Source organism: Biomphalaria glabrata, chromosome 12, assembly GCF_947242115.1.
Source record: "Biomphalaria glabrata chromosome 12, xgBioGlab47.1, whole genome shotgun sequence".
In the NCBI taxonomy this organism is placed as follows: Eukaryota; Metazoa; Mollusca; class Gastropoda; family Planorbidae; genus Biomphalaria; species Biomphalaria glabrata.
Genome location: NC_074722.1, coordinates 34,883,310 through 34,900,650, shown reverse-complemented (window position 1 = coordinate 34,900,650; position 17,341 = coordinate 34,883,310). Strand labels below are relative to the sequence as shown.

General features: G+C 33.7%; 2 protein-coding genes across 5 annotated transcripts in view; one reads left to right on the top strand and one right to left on the bottom strand.

Annotated features, from left to right (window-relative positions):
- Positions 1-347: 347 nt before the first annotated feature.
- LOC106075110 (transcription elongation factor SPT4-like) lies at positions 348-3,652 on the bottom strand. The gene is made up of 4 exons (XM_013236025.2): positions 3,377-3,652; positions 1,927-2,033; positions 1,052-1,107; positions 348-560 (listed from the first exon to the last, which is right to left on the bottom strand). The coding sequence occupies exons 1-4, from the start codon at positions 3,443-3,445 to the stop codon at positions 439-441; spliced, it is 354 nt and encodes a 117-aa protein (XP_013091479.1). The 5' UTR covers positions 3,446-3,652; the 3' UTR covers positions 348-438.
- Positions 3,653-3,911: 259 nt separating this feature from the next.
- Positions 3,912-17,341, top strand: part of LOC106075114 (ATP-binding cassette sub-family C member 9-like) — a 36,568-nt gene continuing 23,138 nt past the window's right edge. For 2 of the 4 annotated variants that reach the window (XM_056006324.1, XM_056006321.1), the window contains exons 1-15: positions 3,912-4,201; positions 4,799-5,552; positions 6,448-6,627; positions 6,762-6,818; positions 7,573-7,788; positions 8,442-8,594; positions 10,073-10,228; positions 11,028-11,162; positions 11,648-11,810; positions 12,863-12,903; positions 13,016-13,114; positions 14,403-14,570; positions 15,303-15,666; positions 16,538-16,717; positions 16,884-16,989. In XM_056006324.1, coding sequence (XP_055862299.1) covers positions 4,935-5,552; positions 6,448-6,627; positions 6,762-6,818; positions 7,573-7,788; positions 8,442-8,594; positions 10,073-10,228; positions 11,028-11,162; positions 11,648-11,810; positions 12,863-12,903; positions 13,016-13,114; positions 14,403-14,570; positions 15,303-15,666; positions 16,538-16,717; positions 16,884-16,989 — 2,636 coding nt within the window. In that variant the 5' untranslated portion in view covers positions 3,912-4,201; positions 4,799-4,934. Of the gene's footprint in view, positions 4,202-4,473; positions 4,664-4,798; positions 5,553-6,447; positions 6,628-6,761; positions 6,819-7,572; positions 7,789-8,441; positions 8,595-10,072; positions 10,229-11,027; positions 11,163-11,647; positions 11,811-12,862; positions 12,904-13,015; positions 13,115-14,402; positions 14,571-15,302; positions 15,667-16,537; positions 16,718-16,883; positions 16,990-17,341 lie in introns of those variants that run through there. The other 2 variants (XM_056006323.1, XM_056006322.1) reach the window with 2 other exon arrangements.

Here is a 17,341-nt window from a genome sequence, read left to right as displayed (position 1 = left end):
AAATGACAGAAATGTACAGAATATGAAGTGTTGAAATGCTCTGCATAATCTGATGCTCAACTCTTTCCTAACTAGCACAAAATAATATCAATATCGAGGAAGTACTAGAGGAACCCACTGTAACAGTAGTGCAGTTAAAATCTTACATAAAAACAAAGTTAATCGACTTATCAAGCCTGTTCATGATATTCTTTTGATGTCAAGTTTTGTAGAAAAAAGAAATTTGATAAGGTTTCTCCTGTTTAAACAGTAATAGTTTTTATAGTTTTACATTACATAAACAATAAACATTACAGTGAATGTCTTTTATCTGTTTTATCTAATTATAAAGTAAATCCAACAATTCAAACAGTAATAAAATGAGAGCTTTAATGAGTAATGATATTTTTAATAGTCTTTACATAAATACATCAAGTGAAACATAAAAAGGTGACACCATTATGTTCTTGCGCTGACATCCCTCGAGTTATATATACGTCCCTTAGCGCGGAGATCTCTCACAATGCCTGGGGGTAAGTGACCAGTAACAGAAATAGCGTAGCATCCTTTAGTAAATCTCTCTGTAAACAGAATCATAAACATTTTTGTTCAGACATTATCAATTATCACTCATTCTTATCTTTAGCCCTTCAAAAAAGCTAGATGTTTTTATCTCTAAATATTATGATACTCTTATTATGACAGGGCTTCTCAATATGTGGCGCTCAATGTGCGCTGGCAAAGAGGGATTTTATTTTTTAAGGGGACAAGAAAACTATTTACATGTAGAGAGAAATCGTTTTATTTAAATATTGATAAATTAAAAACATTATTATTTAAGTTACAAAAATTAAAATAAGAAATTAGGAGACATTGATTCAGCTTCTGAATAGAACAGACTCTAAACATTCTTTTAAAAAAGACATTTTAATATGTCTATGTCAATGCAATTCTAACAGCCCATCTCAACAAATGGCAGTCAAAAATATTTTAGGCAAATAATGTTTTAATCAAAAGTCCTGAAAATATAGCAGCTTTCTAAAAGAAAAAAACAAACAAACGATTATCTTACCAATCCTTTGCCATTTTGCCACCCAACTGTCTTCTGGACTCATCATAGCTATCAACCTGTTAATCAAAAACAATATGTCAGTTTTATCAAAGAATTTGTTTTTACCATAGTTGTGTACATTATAACAGTATAATTGATTTTTAATTTTTTTTTACAATCTCTTTTCTCAAACCTTAACAAAAAAAATATGTTTTAACACTGCTAGATGAATCAAAATTGTGAACTCCTGGCATATGGCTATGACATGGACACATAACGTATGTATTTCAACAATGCAAAGAAACACCAGGGATGTATTAAGAACAAGATATATATATATATATTTAATAAAGCAAGTGGAATAACTCTAACTGTAGATAACACCGACAAAAGTTGAACTATTAAATATACAACAAACTATGAAAACTGCCTTTTATACTGTACTTCTACTATTAATTACAAAACTCAGGCTTCAGACAACAATAACAACAATCTCAAGGGCCGTCACTCCACTTTAACTAGTAGACCAATGAAATAATAATAAATAAACATAGAATTCCTTACATTTTACACCCAAGATTCTATCAAGTGTTGTTTACAATACTGTATACAAATACAAATCATCACAATCACAGATAAAATAAAAAAAGACATGATTAGTACTTATTAACATCTGAGTAAACTCTATCGGATTCTTAGAAAACTATGCAGCAAATTTATCCTTTTGATATCTCTGAGAGCACACAAGTTAATCAGCTGTATCTTAAACGCATACACATTTTAGCCTGGAAAGTTGAGTAGCTCTCATTAAAGTGAACATGTATTCATGCAAAATTGGAAACCAACACTGCCAACTTAACAAAAATATATTAAATGTTAAAGCAATTAATGCTTACCCATCAAAGTTAGCACTTGTGCACTCATAGACAGCATCTCTGTTATTCTTCATGTGCAAAAACTCTTCACAGTTTTCACAGCCATCCAACTCAAACTGCTCAAATGTCTGCAATCATAATCAGAGTTATTAATAAATATTCAGATTTTTAACGTTAAAATTAGAGTAACGGTTGCATTTCAACATTAGATTTTGCCATGGTTCATTTATCTAATCAATTATGTTAATTAGCTATTTAAATTGTACTATATATCATTATTTTTTTCTGGCTAATTCATGCTGCTATTTTTAGGCTTGAATGACAATTGGATAGACAATGGTTTAACATAACTACTGGCCTTATGATTGTTTAGTAGATATTTTTCTTTGTTTTCTTAGATACTGTATAAATTTGCTTTTAAGTATGTGTTGTGTGTCATAGAAAGCTCTGCTTGCTGCTAGTCATTCTTTTACTTAGATTCTGTCATTTGATTATTTTTTTAATGTATCATGCTTCCTAAATATTTAAACATTTCTACGTTTTCAAACTTGTGCTTCTAAAGTAATTTTAATATATTTGTTCTTCTGCCTGATTGTCTCTTGTCATTAGAACAGACTTGGTTTTGCTGTCGTTTTTTTCAAGTCCTGCAGGTCAAGATGCTTCTTCCAGTTGTGTGAAAGCTCTAGCAATGTCAGAGGTGTCTTTACCCAATAAGGCAATGTCATCTACATATATGCAAAGTATTGTAGTGATCTAGCTTGAAATCTATTCTATTCATCTTTATTTTTCATGTCATTCCTTACACAGCCCCACCCCCCTCTTTTGGTAAGTCCTCAATGTGAGTGAATTTGGATTTTTTCCATTAATTCTCGTTTTTTCTTTCTGACAACTTTTGTGGCCTTTCTTCTTGTATTGCTGTCTGGTATTTATATATATATATATATATATATAGATTCTGTTCTATAAATTCTAGAATATTTTACATCTAGAATCTAGACTCTAGACTATCCTAGAAGTAAATCTAGATCTATTTCTAAGATATAGATATTAGAGATTTAATCTATAATATCTATTAGACTCAGTATGTATGCATTTATTAACCATTAGTTTAGCGCCAGTTAAGGTAATTGAGCTCATCATGTTATTAAATTTAATATATAACCTTAAAATACAAGAAAAGTAATAATTTTTTTCGCTACATTGAAAAAGGTGCCGGTACGCCGTACCGGTGCGTACCGTCACAAAAAATGATATATATATATATAACAGTGCTTTTTTTGTAAAACAAAAATAAGTGCCGGTACTTAGTGATGGATTGCCTAACTTTTAACTACTAAGTAAGTCAGTGCCGAGTCAGTCAGTCACAGTCAGTTTCAGTGAGAGACACCCCTGAAGTGAGTCAGTCATTGACTAGATCTAGAATCTATATAGATCTAGAGTCTATCTATTTTATAAATTGTAATTTGTTTACCTTTACAAGAGAACAGAGTAAGCATGCCCTGAGATTTCTGAGTTCTTTCGGTACTGTTTCTAATGACATTTTAAAATTATTTTTGTACAATAAATAAAGATCTTGAATGTAGAGCTAGACTAGGGTCTAAATCTAAATCAGCTTTAGATCTCTAAATGTAGACTTTCTTTATAGATCTAGACTTTATATAGATTCTAGACCTAGATCTCATAGATCTATTCTAGGGGTAAGGATTTTGTTTTTCAATGCTGACAGAATGTTTGATTGTTTATTAGGAATAGAATCAATCCAGCACGCTACACTTGTTACCTTTCTCTCTATATATAGATCTAGATCTCGATCGATATAGCTGACTCTATAATGAATACATACTCGTTTAAATGCAACAAGAATACTAAAAATATAATTAAATTTATTATTATTTTATTTATGAATAAAAAAAACAAATGTAAAAGCAACATTTATTCTACATATATAATTATTAACTCTAGTTTAAGGATTAATTTTTAAAAAGCCATTTTAAAAGAAATAAGGTCACGATTGATTTTAAAGTAAAATGTATACATTTTAAGTATAGAAATTAACATCAAATATTTTTTTATTGTTATCGGCTATTTCAAAATAGGCTTTATGTCATGTCGATAAACTGTAAGCAGTGTGAAGTGTAGATGGTATTTTTTTCGAATTCAAGACTGAATTCGATTATGTTAAAATACGAGCTTGAGGGAGATGATTCCAAGTCAGTGTCAATGACTGACTCACTTCAACTTCAGGCTTCAGCTCAGCGGTGTCTCACTGACTGTGACTCGGCACTGACTTATTTAGGTTAGGACTCGGGCTATGAGACGAATGTCTGCTAGAGTCTAGATTCTAGATCGGTAGATCTTCAGTAGATCTAGATGTAGTAATGTCACGTTACAATTTGTAGTATTAGGCCTAGTGTGATGATTGGTAAATTCATAATCATAAATCATAGTCTCCGGCTGCCATTTCTCCCCCTCCCTCCCCTTCTGGGCCGCTCTCAAGCGCTCTCTCTCTCTAGATCTATTTCTATATTATATATATTTTATAGTACACTGCATAGACCCCAAAAGTCTATCATAAGATGTGATGAGTAAAGCCATTGTGATGATAAAAATGACATGCTTTTGTAAATTGACATTTTTTTGTCATCAAACAGACTGGAACATCTTTTTTCTTTTAGCTTACTATAGGGAGGTTTCAATTTGTTTAGATTTCCAACAGTCATTTGAACATGTAACAGAATAACTTAAGACAGGGAAACCAGTGAGTTAATATACAATTTAAAATGTAAAAAACAACATATGTATAATTTATTAACATGAATTAAACAGAAAAAAAAAAAACCCACACTATATGAATAAGATGAAATATTTGACACAATTTTGTCTTATCTTTCAGGTGGACTTTAAAGTTTATGGATAGGGAAAAAAATAATTGAAGAAATCTAAGCTATGGAATTAAATAAAAATCACGAGAATCAATCGCTGTGTTGTGCGGAAGGTGTTTTATCTCCTAATAAGCAATAGTCACAAATATGGAGTCTAACAGCAGGGAGTACAACACATCGGAAAAATTGTCCAGTGCTAAAATGGGATTTTGCGGGTCGAAATCCAATGCCATGAGTGTTAAAGATGGTGTCATACAGAATGAATGTTTCGTCGATGTTCTGAACATAATCCCTCATGCTCTACTCGCTTTGGTCAGCATATTTATACTGACCGTCTGGAATCATTCGGTCATCGGGAAGCTGAAGGTAAAAACATGGGTGCATTACCAGTGCCACAATCTGCGATGGATCTGCACGTTATCTCTGCTTGCAACCATCATCGTTGAGATAGCTGAGGGCTTCATCAGTGACCTCAATGACCCAGACTCCACAAACTACCATGCGTTTGTGCCGGCCTGCGTTGCGTTTCTTGGGGCCTTACTTAGCATTATATTCTACCACAATGTGGAGCAGTGGAACTCTCCCCGTTTTCTTTTGCTGTTGCTCGTCTACTGGCCCATGGCAATAGTCCTGAAATTTTTGAAGGCCTTGTCCATTTTTAGGAATGACCTGACCTTAGACCATTTGAAGGTGTGGTTGGCCATAATTGATATCACCTTCTACATGATATTGTTTATTATTGAGCTCAATGTTCTTCGCTGTCAGGTGAGTGGTAAAATATATTTTTCAAATTTAACTGTTACATAGAAATAGTGGCTGAGCATCAGAAATTAAAAAACACACGTCTTTAAGGACTTAACTCTTTCTCTTCCATGTTTTGGTGGAATTCTTTATTTTGCTAATTACTAGTTCACTACCCTGTTATGATTAAGCTTCAATAGCTTTGTTGTTTGTTATCAGAAAAAATGTTTTATTTGGTAAAGAAGTAAAGGGAAATGTATGCTCTTTTTATTATAACACAAAGTCAAGTTTAAAAAATTAAACATTGATTTAATGTAATGAGGTCAAATCAACGATGGTATCGTCGATTAGGAGAGAAAGAGTTAATGGAATAAGGAAGCTATCTATATCTATAGCGTTATGCAAAGTATCAATACAATCAATTGATTTGTTACACATTATAAGATCACATGAGACCAAATGGACACAAAGTTTTCATCTAAGATTTTTGTTTTCTTGGATGTCTCCATTTTAAAAATAGAATAAAAAAAACACTATTTATAAAGTGTTTTAATGGTTTTTATTATTTTCTCTAAATTATATCACATTAAGTATGAACATGTTCCCGTTGAAAAACTTTATTAAAAAAAATATGAAGATAAAGATAAAGTGAAATTCTTAATTCAATTTAAAACTCAAGTTTAGGTTTATAATCATAAATTAAGACTAAGTTAGTTTTAAGTTACAATACTAACAAAAACAAATTAATTCACATTTTTAACACCACCTTTAATGTTTTTTATTTCCAAAAGCAAACCAAACTACAAAAAATAATTTGAAATCTTAATTTCTTCAATTAACATATTGGACTATTTCCCTTTAAACCTTATAAAATAAATACAGGAAATGTCAATAACGTTCTAAAATTAATTTATTGCAGAGATATGCATTTTTTAAAAATCACAGACGGATGAGACCTCCGAGTGATCTAGAAAACACCAAATATTTTCAATCTTATGTGAATCTCCTGTCGCAGGCAGTATATTGGTGGGTCACTGACCTGTTAATCCAGGGCTTTAAACACCCACTCACACTTAAAGATCTCGGCAGACTTCCCCAGGTAACTTGATACATTTGTTCCGTAGTTCACATGCCCTTAAAAAATTTTGTAGCTGCTCTAAATTAGTCTAGTGTAAACTCAGTATTATAATATTAATATATTATATTTGCTTAGAACTACTCTTGGTATTTCAGAGTGAGAAATCGTCAAGGATGTACAAAAAACTCCAGCTAATATTTGAAGAAGAAAAGGTGAGACATTAAAATAAATATAATGAACTTTACATTTTTCACCACCATGATATAAGGAAAACAAAAAGGAAAACAACAATTATCCTCTGATTATAATATATGTTTTTTTTTATGAAATCACTTATTTACTTATCAAATGCTTACTATTAGTTTTATATAAATGTAATGAAATAAAGGGGTTTATCAGTATCTGGTGTTTAGCTGTTGTGATTTAGATTAGACTCATTATGCACATAGCCCTATACATGCGCATATGTACCATAATCTAAAGAAAAGATGGTTGATATTACATAACACCGTAAGCTTATTGCAATGTCTTTGGAGTCATGGGTCAAATTTTGGAGCACAATTGACAACATGTTAAAAAAAACACCATAACACAACAATTTATTAGTTTCGATTCATTACCCTCAGAATGCAAATAGATTTATTTCCAGACATTTAGCTTGACGACCTAGTAGAATGAATTAAAAAGTTAACAAAAAAAAATTAGTTGTCAGTACATGGTACAATTAATACAAATATTGCATATATGGGTAAGGGAGTATATCAACTCTGTCTTGTAAAATGAGTCTAATTAGATGTATTTTTATGTTTAGCTTGATCACAACTTCAACAATCCGAGCTACTTGTAAAAGGTGCACTAGAAGCATATGAACGATGACGAAAAAATTATTTCATTATAAAATACAAAGCAATAGTTAATGCCATGTCTCATGTTTAACAATAACAGTTCTGATGTTCTTTGTTTCAGTACAAAGCGACACAAAAGAAGAAAAAGCCCTCACTCATGCTTAGTGTTCTGAGAGGATCTTGGCAGATGCTTTTTCTCTCTGGTTTGTTCCGCTTGGTAGGTGACTGCCTGGCCTTTGTAGGTCCTTTACTCATAGAACGTATCGTGGATTATGCTTATGATGTGGATGACCACAGAGCTGCGATGGCCTCCGCTAACTATACAAGACCAGTTAAAGTAAGTTGTGGTGAAAATATTAAGAAATAGAAGTTTATTTTCTGTAACTTATATTTTCGTTCTAAATGTTGTAGTCTCATCCGCAAATTTAAAATTGAAAGAATCTTTGATAATTATGACAAAAAAAGGTTAAATTGTTGACAGCATTTTACATGCAATACATAGAAACAGTACACTACTTTTCCTTGGCACAGACTGCAAAAGATGGCTACCAGAAGAAGGACTTACAATGTACAAATAACAAAAACTTATTGGACCATGGATATGTTCTACTTTTCATTCTATGAGCTAACATAAATACTAGATCAATATTATCTGTAAATCACCAGAACTGTTAGGAAAGCTTGCAAGTCTGTCTTAAAACAGGATAATTAGATAATTTCAAGTAAAAGGATAATAAATGAGTTTTTACCTGTTATCAATAACTTAAACTAGAGAAATTTCTTATGAATTTACAATAATTTGTTTCTATTTAAATACTAGTATTAAATACTAATTATAACATAAGTTTGTACTCAGAATGTAATAAAAAAAAATCATATCAATTAAAATACTGAGTGGAATTTGTATTTCTAATCATGATTTAGAAGTTTTCATTACTCTAAAAAATGCCAGTAACTAATTTTGAATGTGTGCATGTATTTTTTCTACAGGTATATCCATTTGTGACTGTGGGACAGTTCTTCAGCAATGGCTACGTGCTCTCTGTGGTACTGTTGTTAGCCTCTGTCCTGCAACACACCTTGTTACAGAATCACCATTTCATTGTTATACGAGAGGGTATACGCATTAGGACTGCTGTGCAGGTATTGGTCTTATATAGCAATTAATTTCTCTTGCCATCTGATGTACTCATCTCACACTTACATCACTGCTAATGGGAAAAGGGAAAATACTACTACTACTATTTATGTTGTTTTGGTTTGTGGGGAGTGGACATTCACCTTCACCTATCCCTTAGTCTGTTGGAATGTTGGGGCACCATATAACATCTGTCAACCGTCTTTCTCCATTCCTCTCTGTCCTTTGCCTTGGATAGAATTGCATTCACTGACAGGCCTGTCCATTCTTTGATGTCTTCCCATTGCTCTCTCTGTCTGCCTTTTATCTCTTCATTTGTGATGGAGTCTTTGTGACACCTAAGATCTTTCTGTAGCATCTTAGTTCCATTGCTAAGATCCTCTTCTCAAGATCTACAGTCAGCATCCAAGATTGGCATGCATTTAAGAATATGGCAATGACCAGTGATCAGTCTGATTTTAGTGTCGGTCAAGATTATTTTGAATTTTGCCAGTGCTGCTGTAGACTGTGCAATTCTGGCCAGTAGTTCCGGTTTGGTTCCTTCATCTGAGGCAAAAGCTCCAAGATATTTAAAGCTACTGACACTTGTCAGCTTATCGCCACCAATGGTGTTGGCTATTGTTCATGCTTTGTGTTTTTCCAGCATTGATTTCCATTGATTATGCTGATGACATTGTAATTTTTAAAAGACTTTTTTCCAAGATCTCTACCTCTATATTTCTCTGTTTGCACATCTCCCAGAGTTTTCTACTTTGTTATACCATGCTCTTAAAGAAGTTTTAAAATCGTTTTAAACAGTTTCTGATCTCTGGCAATACTTTTCCTTGCATGCTAACCAAACAAGGCAGTTTTCTAATCAGAAAACAATGCAAACACCTTGACCCATCCTTCTTTAGTAAACATTAAAAAAAAGTTCTCCTTTTAGACCTTGTAATCTATGGGGCAGATGATGTAAAGGTCATCTGTTTCTATGGACTATGGTTAACGAGGGTATCATGTGGCCAGCACAATGACCAACCGCCTTTACATTTTCCCTAACTATTGTCAGGTACCCATTAGAGCTGGGTGGACTCAGAGGCGCCCAAAGATCATGAAATAAAAAAATCCCAGTTTTCACCAGGATTCAAAGCGTGGACCACTGGTTCAGATGTCAAGTGCTTTACCACTCAGCCACCACGCCTCCCTTTAATAAGCATCTTTCCATTTTTTGTACTGACCCCTCATCAAACAGAAAGTGTTAAAACTTGTTAACATATTCTAAAAATAATAATACAGCTTGTCTTCGAGTAAAGAGGAGCTCTGTAAGTTACAAATAGTGTTTTAATTATTTATTATTTAGTTATTTGTGTATAACAATATGTAACTTAGGGGAAGTGTTCTAGACATGTCTGTTTAGTGTCCATGTTTTTTTGTTTCTTTCTTTACTTTTTATTAGTTTTTTTTTTTTTTTTAAATCTCATTTCTGTCTTCCCTTTATCATCAGACCATGGTGTACAGTAAAGCCCTGAAGTTGTCTACCCTAGAATTAAATGGTGGCTCTACCACTGTGGGACAGGTCATGAACCATATGTCTATAGACTCCACATTTCTCATGTTTTTCTTCTTTTTTGTTCACTACGTTTGGGCCATCCCTTTGCAGGTGAGTCTTTCAATTGTAAGGTTTCAGCTAGAAAACTTGGTCTATAACAGTAGGGTTCTCACCTTTTTACTAAGTTTTAGATATTGTTTTTTATAATAGTAAAGAGTAAAGTTCCTTTTTCAGACCTTGATGATGTTCAGGTCATCTGATTCTGTGGCCTACGGTTAATGAGGGTGTCTTGTTGCCAGCCAGCACAACGACCAACTGCCTTTACTTTTCCCCAACTAATGTCAGGTGCCCATTAGAGCTGGGTGGACTCAGAGGCACCCGAAGATCCCAAAATTAAAAATCCCAGCCTTCACCAGGATTCGAACCCCAGGTTCGGAAGTCAAGAGCTTTACCGCTCAGCCACCGCGTCACCTTTTTTTTTTTTTACAATAATTGTTTTTAATGTTTGGTAAAATATCCCTTTCAGACCTTGCGATTTTTGGAAGCTGATGATGAAAAGCAATGTTTTTATGGGAGATAGTCAATGAGGGTGTCATGTGGCCATCACAACGATCAACTGCCTTTACTTCTCTAACATTAGTCAGGTATCCATAACAGTTGTGTGAAATCAATGGCATTCTAAACATTCAGAATCAAATCCATCAGTCTTCATCAGGATTCAAACTTGAGACTCCTCGGTTTGGAAGCCAATAACTTGAACCATTCCTTTTAATATTTGAAGGGCTGTTTTGAACTTATAAGATACTAGGTTACAAATATTTATTATCTGTATTGCAGTTTTCATTATAAATTTTTTTTTGTTGGTTAAAAAAAAAAAGATTTGAAACTCAGATTGATCCCTTTGTTTCAGGTGGCTTTGTCTTTGTTGATCATGTATTACAAGTTAGGTCTGGCTGCTCTGATAGGAGGTCTGTTTGTTATAGCTGCTGGTCCAGTCATGTACTTTCTAGGAGTGGCCATGTCTAATATTCAAAAGAAAATTATGGTAAAGGTTTAATTATTTTTGTATAGAACACTACAACTACTTTACTTTTATGTCTTCTATCCTGAAGGCTTTCTAAATTTAGTGATTTTAGTCAAATGTGAATATCTGTTTGTAATGAATTTTGTGTCTGTTCCAGTTTCTTAATGTTATCTTGAGTTGAGGGGGTCCCAAACAGAGGATGCATATTCTATTATTGGCCTAACCAAGGATTTTCTATTTCTTTAGTTTAATAGATCTATATAAATCACAACTCTTTGTCATTAAATGAAGAAACAAAGTTGTATCTCCAGCTGGAACCATGTCATTGTATATCAGTTCTGGTAGCAAACTGTAGTTTTTTCATCCAGGCCAATTTGGCAATAAATGGATGCATGTTAATTATGACATTTCTATGTTTCTTTAATTGCAGAAAGCAAAAGTAGATACTATGAGTAGTTGTTTTTTAGTGAAGCAATTTTTCATTAATTTGTCTATTTCCTCCACAGGTACATTCGGATAAAAGGGTAAAAAAAATTAATGAGGTGATCCAAGGTATAAAAGTCATTAAACTGCTTTCTTGGGAGAAAGGTTTTATTGATTCCATACAACGAACTCGAAAAGAAGAGCTCTCCTCACTATTTGCAAACAACGTGTATAAAGCATTAATGGGTGAGTGAAAACAAATACTATATTTGTCTACTATGGGATTTAGTTTCAGGTACAATGCAGATCACTGAGGGGATTAGAAGCAATTTATGTACAGAATTAGAAGCAATGCTTGTTCTCAGCGTGGTAGCTGAGGGGTAAAGTGCTTGATTTCCGAACCGGAGGGTCCCATGTTTAAATCCTGGTGAAGACTGGAATTTTTAATTTTGGGATCTTTAGTGTGCATTTGAGTCCACTCAGCTCTAACGAAGTGCCTGACATTAATTGGAATAAAGTTAAGGTAGTTGTTTGTTGTGCTGGCCACAGAAACAGATGGCCTTTACATCATTGACCACATGGTCTGAAAGGGGAAACTACTTGCTACTATGTTCTCTTATGATCTGCATACCGAGATTATTAACAGAAATACTGGCTTTTACTTACTTAGATCCTCCCATGTTGTTTGGTGCATTGGCTGGCAACCTGTCTCCGTAGAAATCAAGTCTCCAGTAATGTCCATATCCTCTTCCCACTGTCCACTCCCCTGGAGTCCTCCATGAAGGTGCGGCAACAGGCTATGTGAGGTGTCCTCTTCTGACACTTGTTCATGTACCATCAATTGAAATTGAAACAATCATGTTTGGAAAACTATTTTCAGTTGCAGTCTGATTACATAAGGACATCATTTTATTTTGACTAACACCTAAAAGTTATGCAATAGCTATTTGCAAAAAATATAACTTTAAATACTTTACATTTTTCCCCATATTTTGGAAAATATTTGTCAAAAGGGAAATAGAAACTTTAGACTTACAAATCTGATTTACTCTTTTGTTAGGGCACGACATGGCCTAAAGTGTGCAGATGTGCCAAAAACTCAAACTCTTTGTTATGTACACTGTTAGCTATTGATATATCCTGGATGTGGCAAAATATGTTGGTCATAGCTGGGGCTGTGTAGCCACAGGAAATACTGCATTCCTCATTAATCTTCGGACTTGAAGACAAGCCTTATTAGTATTATTATTATTATTGTTGATTATTGTTTAAAATTTATTTTGAATGTCTTTCTATAGGATTTGTTGGTATTTGTGCACCTGTTATAGGAACACTTCTGGTAATAACATTTACACTTATCTATATATTTATGTTAAGCTATTTCTTTATTGTGGTTGTCATGGACATTCTCTTATTGTAAGAACTGAATGATGTTAAACTTTTCATTGTAGACATTTGTGTTGTATCCAGTATTGGAAGAGAAACCTCTAACAGCAGGGAAAACAATGGCAGTATTAGCTTTATTTAATCTTCTGCAAGGACCATTACAAGTAGGTTTTTCCATTTTTCTTATAATTTGCATTAAAAAATAAATTGAATGTATAAACCACTTCCAGCAAAAGTCCTAATGAATTGTCTTGAAAAAATTCACCATCTCATCCCATTCAAAGCCACACCCATTTAATAGGTCTACTCATTCAAAGCTACATGCCATTTAACAATACATCCCATTCAACATTTTAAACCACTATCCCAATCAGCACCTCATCCCATTTAGTGCCACATCCCATTCAACATTTAAAACCATATCCTACTCAGCACCTCATCCCATTTACATCCCGTTTAGTGCCACATCTCATTCAACATTTAAAACCATATCCTACTCTGCACCTCATCCCATTTACATCCCGTTTAGTGCCACATCTCATTCAACATTTAAAACCATATCCTACTCAGCACCTCATCCCATTTACATCCCGTTTAGTGCCACATCTCATTCAACATTTAAAACCATATCCTACTCAGCACCTCATCCCATTCAATGCCACATCCTATTAACTACGACATCCTATTAAAAGCCACATCCTTTTCAAAGCCACATCCCTTTCAATGCCACATCCTATTCAAAGCCACATCCCATTCAACACCACATCCTATTCAAAGCCACATCCCATTCACTACCACACCCTATGCACTTTGTCCATTACATCATCAATGTGTTGGTTTTTATTGCTTCTTCAGACAGTACATTCCTTGTGGTAGTGTGTCTTGTAAAAATCTTGCACTTTCAGATTTGAACATGCGGTAAAAGAGTAACATTAGGTCTACCTGGTTTTAGAATTTTGTTGCTTTCAATAGTGATCCCTTCTATTTTGATTGCAAGATTATTATGACTAAATTTGTTACACATTTCTGACACTATTTTGACTCACTAAGCCTCCACTGCAAGAAAGAAGAGGAAACCCTGTCTCATGTTGTTTATACTTACAGTTTTGCATAATTCCTATTCAACAGGCTGGGAAACTATATACTCTGGACTTTTATTGACTAAGTGTACATTATACACAATCAGTGTGTTTTTATCCAGGGTTGATTTAAACCTCTCACGCCTTTTCTCAAATGGATTTTGGTGATGAAGATGATAATGATGTCTATAATGATACTATTTATTTTAAAATTGTATTTATAATTTCAATGATAATTCATAACTGTCATTATCTCAATGAATTCTATACTTGAAACATTAAATTTAATTTAAAAAGAAAGATGTTTGAATTGTTCCATTTTTTTTCATTTGGAAGTGACCATTCTTGTAGATTAGAAACTTTAATTTTTCAGATAATGTCACTTCTGTCTGCTTCAGTAGCCAATGCCCTAGTAAGTGCTCGTAGACTGCTGCCGTATCTCACAGCCAGTGAGGTCACCAAGCCCCAGTCTTCACTGCCTAGTTTTTCAAAGTCCTGCAGCGTTGGCTTGGACTCATCTGCGCCCTCAGGACATGCAACAGTAAGAATATTTTTGTTTCATTATTGAGGTTACATTTTATAGGTGTGTGATACAAACCTCTTCCTGTAATTGTAATGTAAAAAAACATGCATGGAATAGAAACAAAAATGTTTCAACTAAGGAAGTATATTTTATCTTATGTTCTCGGATGCATTGAGCAACCAAGGTCTCTGTGAGACAAGCAATACTGATATTCCTGTGAAGGAAAATTGACAATAACAGGTTCTATCTTAAACTGTTATTGTTAAGATATTTAATCAATTTCTTTTTGGCTTTCAAGTGACTCAGATATTATGTCTGACGAAACTGTATTAGCAGTTTATATAAAGATAAATATTTATAAAGTGGTCATAAAAATATAAGTTTCAAGAAACAACATTGAGAACAAAGTTATATACATTGTTTTAGTTTGACACCTTTTGGCAATTCAAAGCTAGGTTTTTTCTCTATTACACAATAGAGAGCAAAAGATAAAAAATATTCATGCCATTGCTGTATTTAACATTCCTATTTCCCTTATTTGAAAATTCTTCCAGTAATTTAAAATATTTTTTTTAGAGTGTTTTATCAGGTTTAAAATACCAGGCACGGCAGGAAGACAAAAGTCATATTCAAACACAATATTTATATTGTAGGCAAAAAATTTAATTCATGATTTGTATTGTGTTACTATTTTACATTTTTCAATAACTTCATTATAACTGATTAGAATTTTTTGTTCTTTCTTCGAAGATAGAAAAACTGGATTCCGTACTCTCGGTTGATGGGAAAAGCCAGTCACATCATGGCACTTTTGAACTCCTGCCACTAGATAAAGACCATCGCTCAAGTCGAATCAGCCTGAATTCCAGTGCTAGTGTTAAGGTGAACACACCCAGCCATACTGCCAACGATGGACGCGGGGACCAGAAGCTGACGGCTCACACTGGTGTACCCTTGAGCAGCAGTGGAGGAAGCATGAAGGCCAGTTTTCTGGAGCCGAAGAGGACCAATCTGAGCCGCAATGCTACCAGCTCAGAACTGCTTGATGTTAAGCCGAATCCTGCACTCATTAGGAAGTCAAGTGCCCCAGCCCTGGCTGTTTCGGAAATTACGGGTAAAGTTATTGCATCCCAGATGATTATTATTTTTAGTTATTTTTATTTCTCTTATGATTACTTTGATGCATGATTTTTTCCTAAAGGGAGTTTCTCTTCAAAGCCTAAATAAATTTAAACAAAGATTGGTAGTCTCATTTGAGAGTTGAAACATTTCTATTAGTCATGTATTTATTGTTTCTAAAACTAACCCACGTACTTGCAAGTTATTTCAAATGATACACTAAAGTCACACAGTGTCAAATTAAATTGATTAAAGTTTAATTTTTTCAAAACTCAAGCAAATACATTCTCTGATGAGATAAATTACATTAAAATAAAATTAAATATGTATTAATCCTATAAATATCTCAACAAGGTCTCTTGACTGACAGGAGGACACAATTAATAGTAACATTGAATTACAATGAACCTCCAGCAATGAGAAAATAAACTATCAACTCCTTATACCTTGCCTTGTCTAGTTTCCTATCAAGAACTTTCTAGATATTAAAATCATTCTTCACTATTCCTCCTAATATTCAGTGGAATATTTTTTTTCTGCTGGCCAGCATAATTGTTCACACAACAATCAAAGTCTTGACTCAAAGTTTCTCTGGACATCCAGAATGTTATGTTTACTTTGTATTCTTACCAACCCAAGCCATTTACTGGCTTTGATTTGTAGTCAAGCATGACACAGAGAATCTAAGAAATGAGTGATGAACTTTGAATGATTCAGCAGAACTATTGGCTTTCTCTTAATATTAAAAGAACATTTGCAAAATATATTAGATACATTTATCATAATTGATTTCCTTATTCTGTAGATTTAATCAGATCTTAGATATTTATAGTTTTATTGACAAATTGCTCATTTGTTACCTTTAGGTGATTATAAACGGAGAAGACATCACAGTCAGCGTTCTGTTGAAGATGACGAAAACGCTATTGAAGATGGTTCCATCATGGACCTGTTTAACACTGTGGAGGTACAAGGTGGGAACTTCTCATGGGATTTGAAGAAACAAGAAGTTTCCTTGAAAGATATAACTGTCAAAATACCAACAGGTGAGAACTTTGATTAATATTGATGAATATTGTTTTATCTAATGGGATTTTTTTGTGTGTATTCTTTTCTATGTTTTGTGCTGTTGTGTTGACAAAAGGTTTGCATACAGTTCTGTTTTATTTCTTTTTATGTGTTTGTTTATTAACTTTAGTTCTGTAATTTCAGGTAAACTGACAATGATTGTAGGACCAGTTGGCTCTGGTAAATCTTCATTACTTTCTGCTTTTCTGGGGGAAATGGCTCAAATATCTGGAACTATGTTTAAGCCAAGGTTGGTATTTTTTTTCTTCTTTTAATTTTGTTTTGAAATTAATTAAAAAAGATTGATGTTGCACACACAGCAGTTCCCCGCACTTTACGCAGATGATATGTCCAAAGGTACCTCATACAGTTAGGGATCAGCAGTGTCACAGGTTTTGTCAGGACATACCAATGTGTGTTTCAAGCTGCTTAAGGGTCACTGGCTCCTGACTTTTCCTTAGGATTGACTCCCAAAGCCTTTCCAATGTTTAGGTATAGTTGCAAGGCTGCAGAGGTCTGAGTTCTCCTTGGTGGGTTGCCGTCCCGAAGCCTTTAGGTGCCTTTGCCACATATGTGAGAGATAATAAGTTCGCCAGACTTAA

Coding starts and splice junctions, on each gene's coding strand:
- LOC106075110 (XM_013236025.2), bottom strand. CDS start 3,445: ATGTCATTAGAAACAGTACCGAAAGAACTCAGAAATCTCAGGGCATGC. Junction 1,108..1,926: donor ACAAGTGCTAACTTTGATGG/GTAAGCATTAAT, acceptor TTTGATTAACAG/GTTGATAGCTATGATGAGTC. Junction 561..1,051: donor GGCAAAATGGCAAAGGATTG/GTAAGATAATCG, acceptor TTCTGTTTACAG/AGAGATTTACTAAAGGATGC.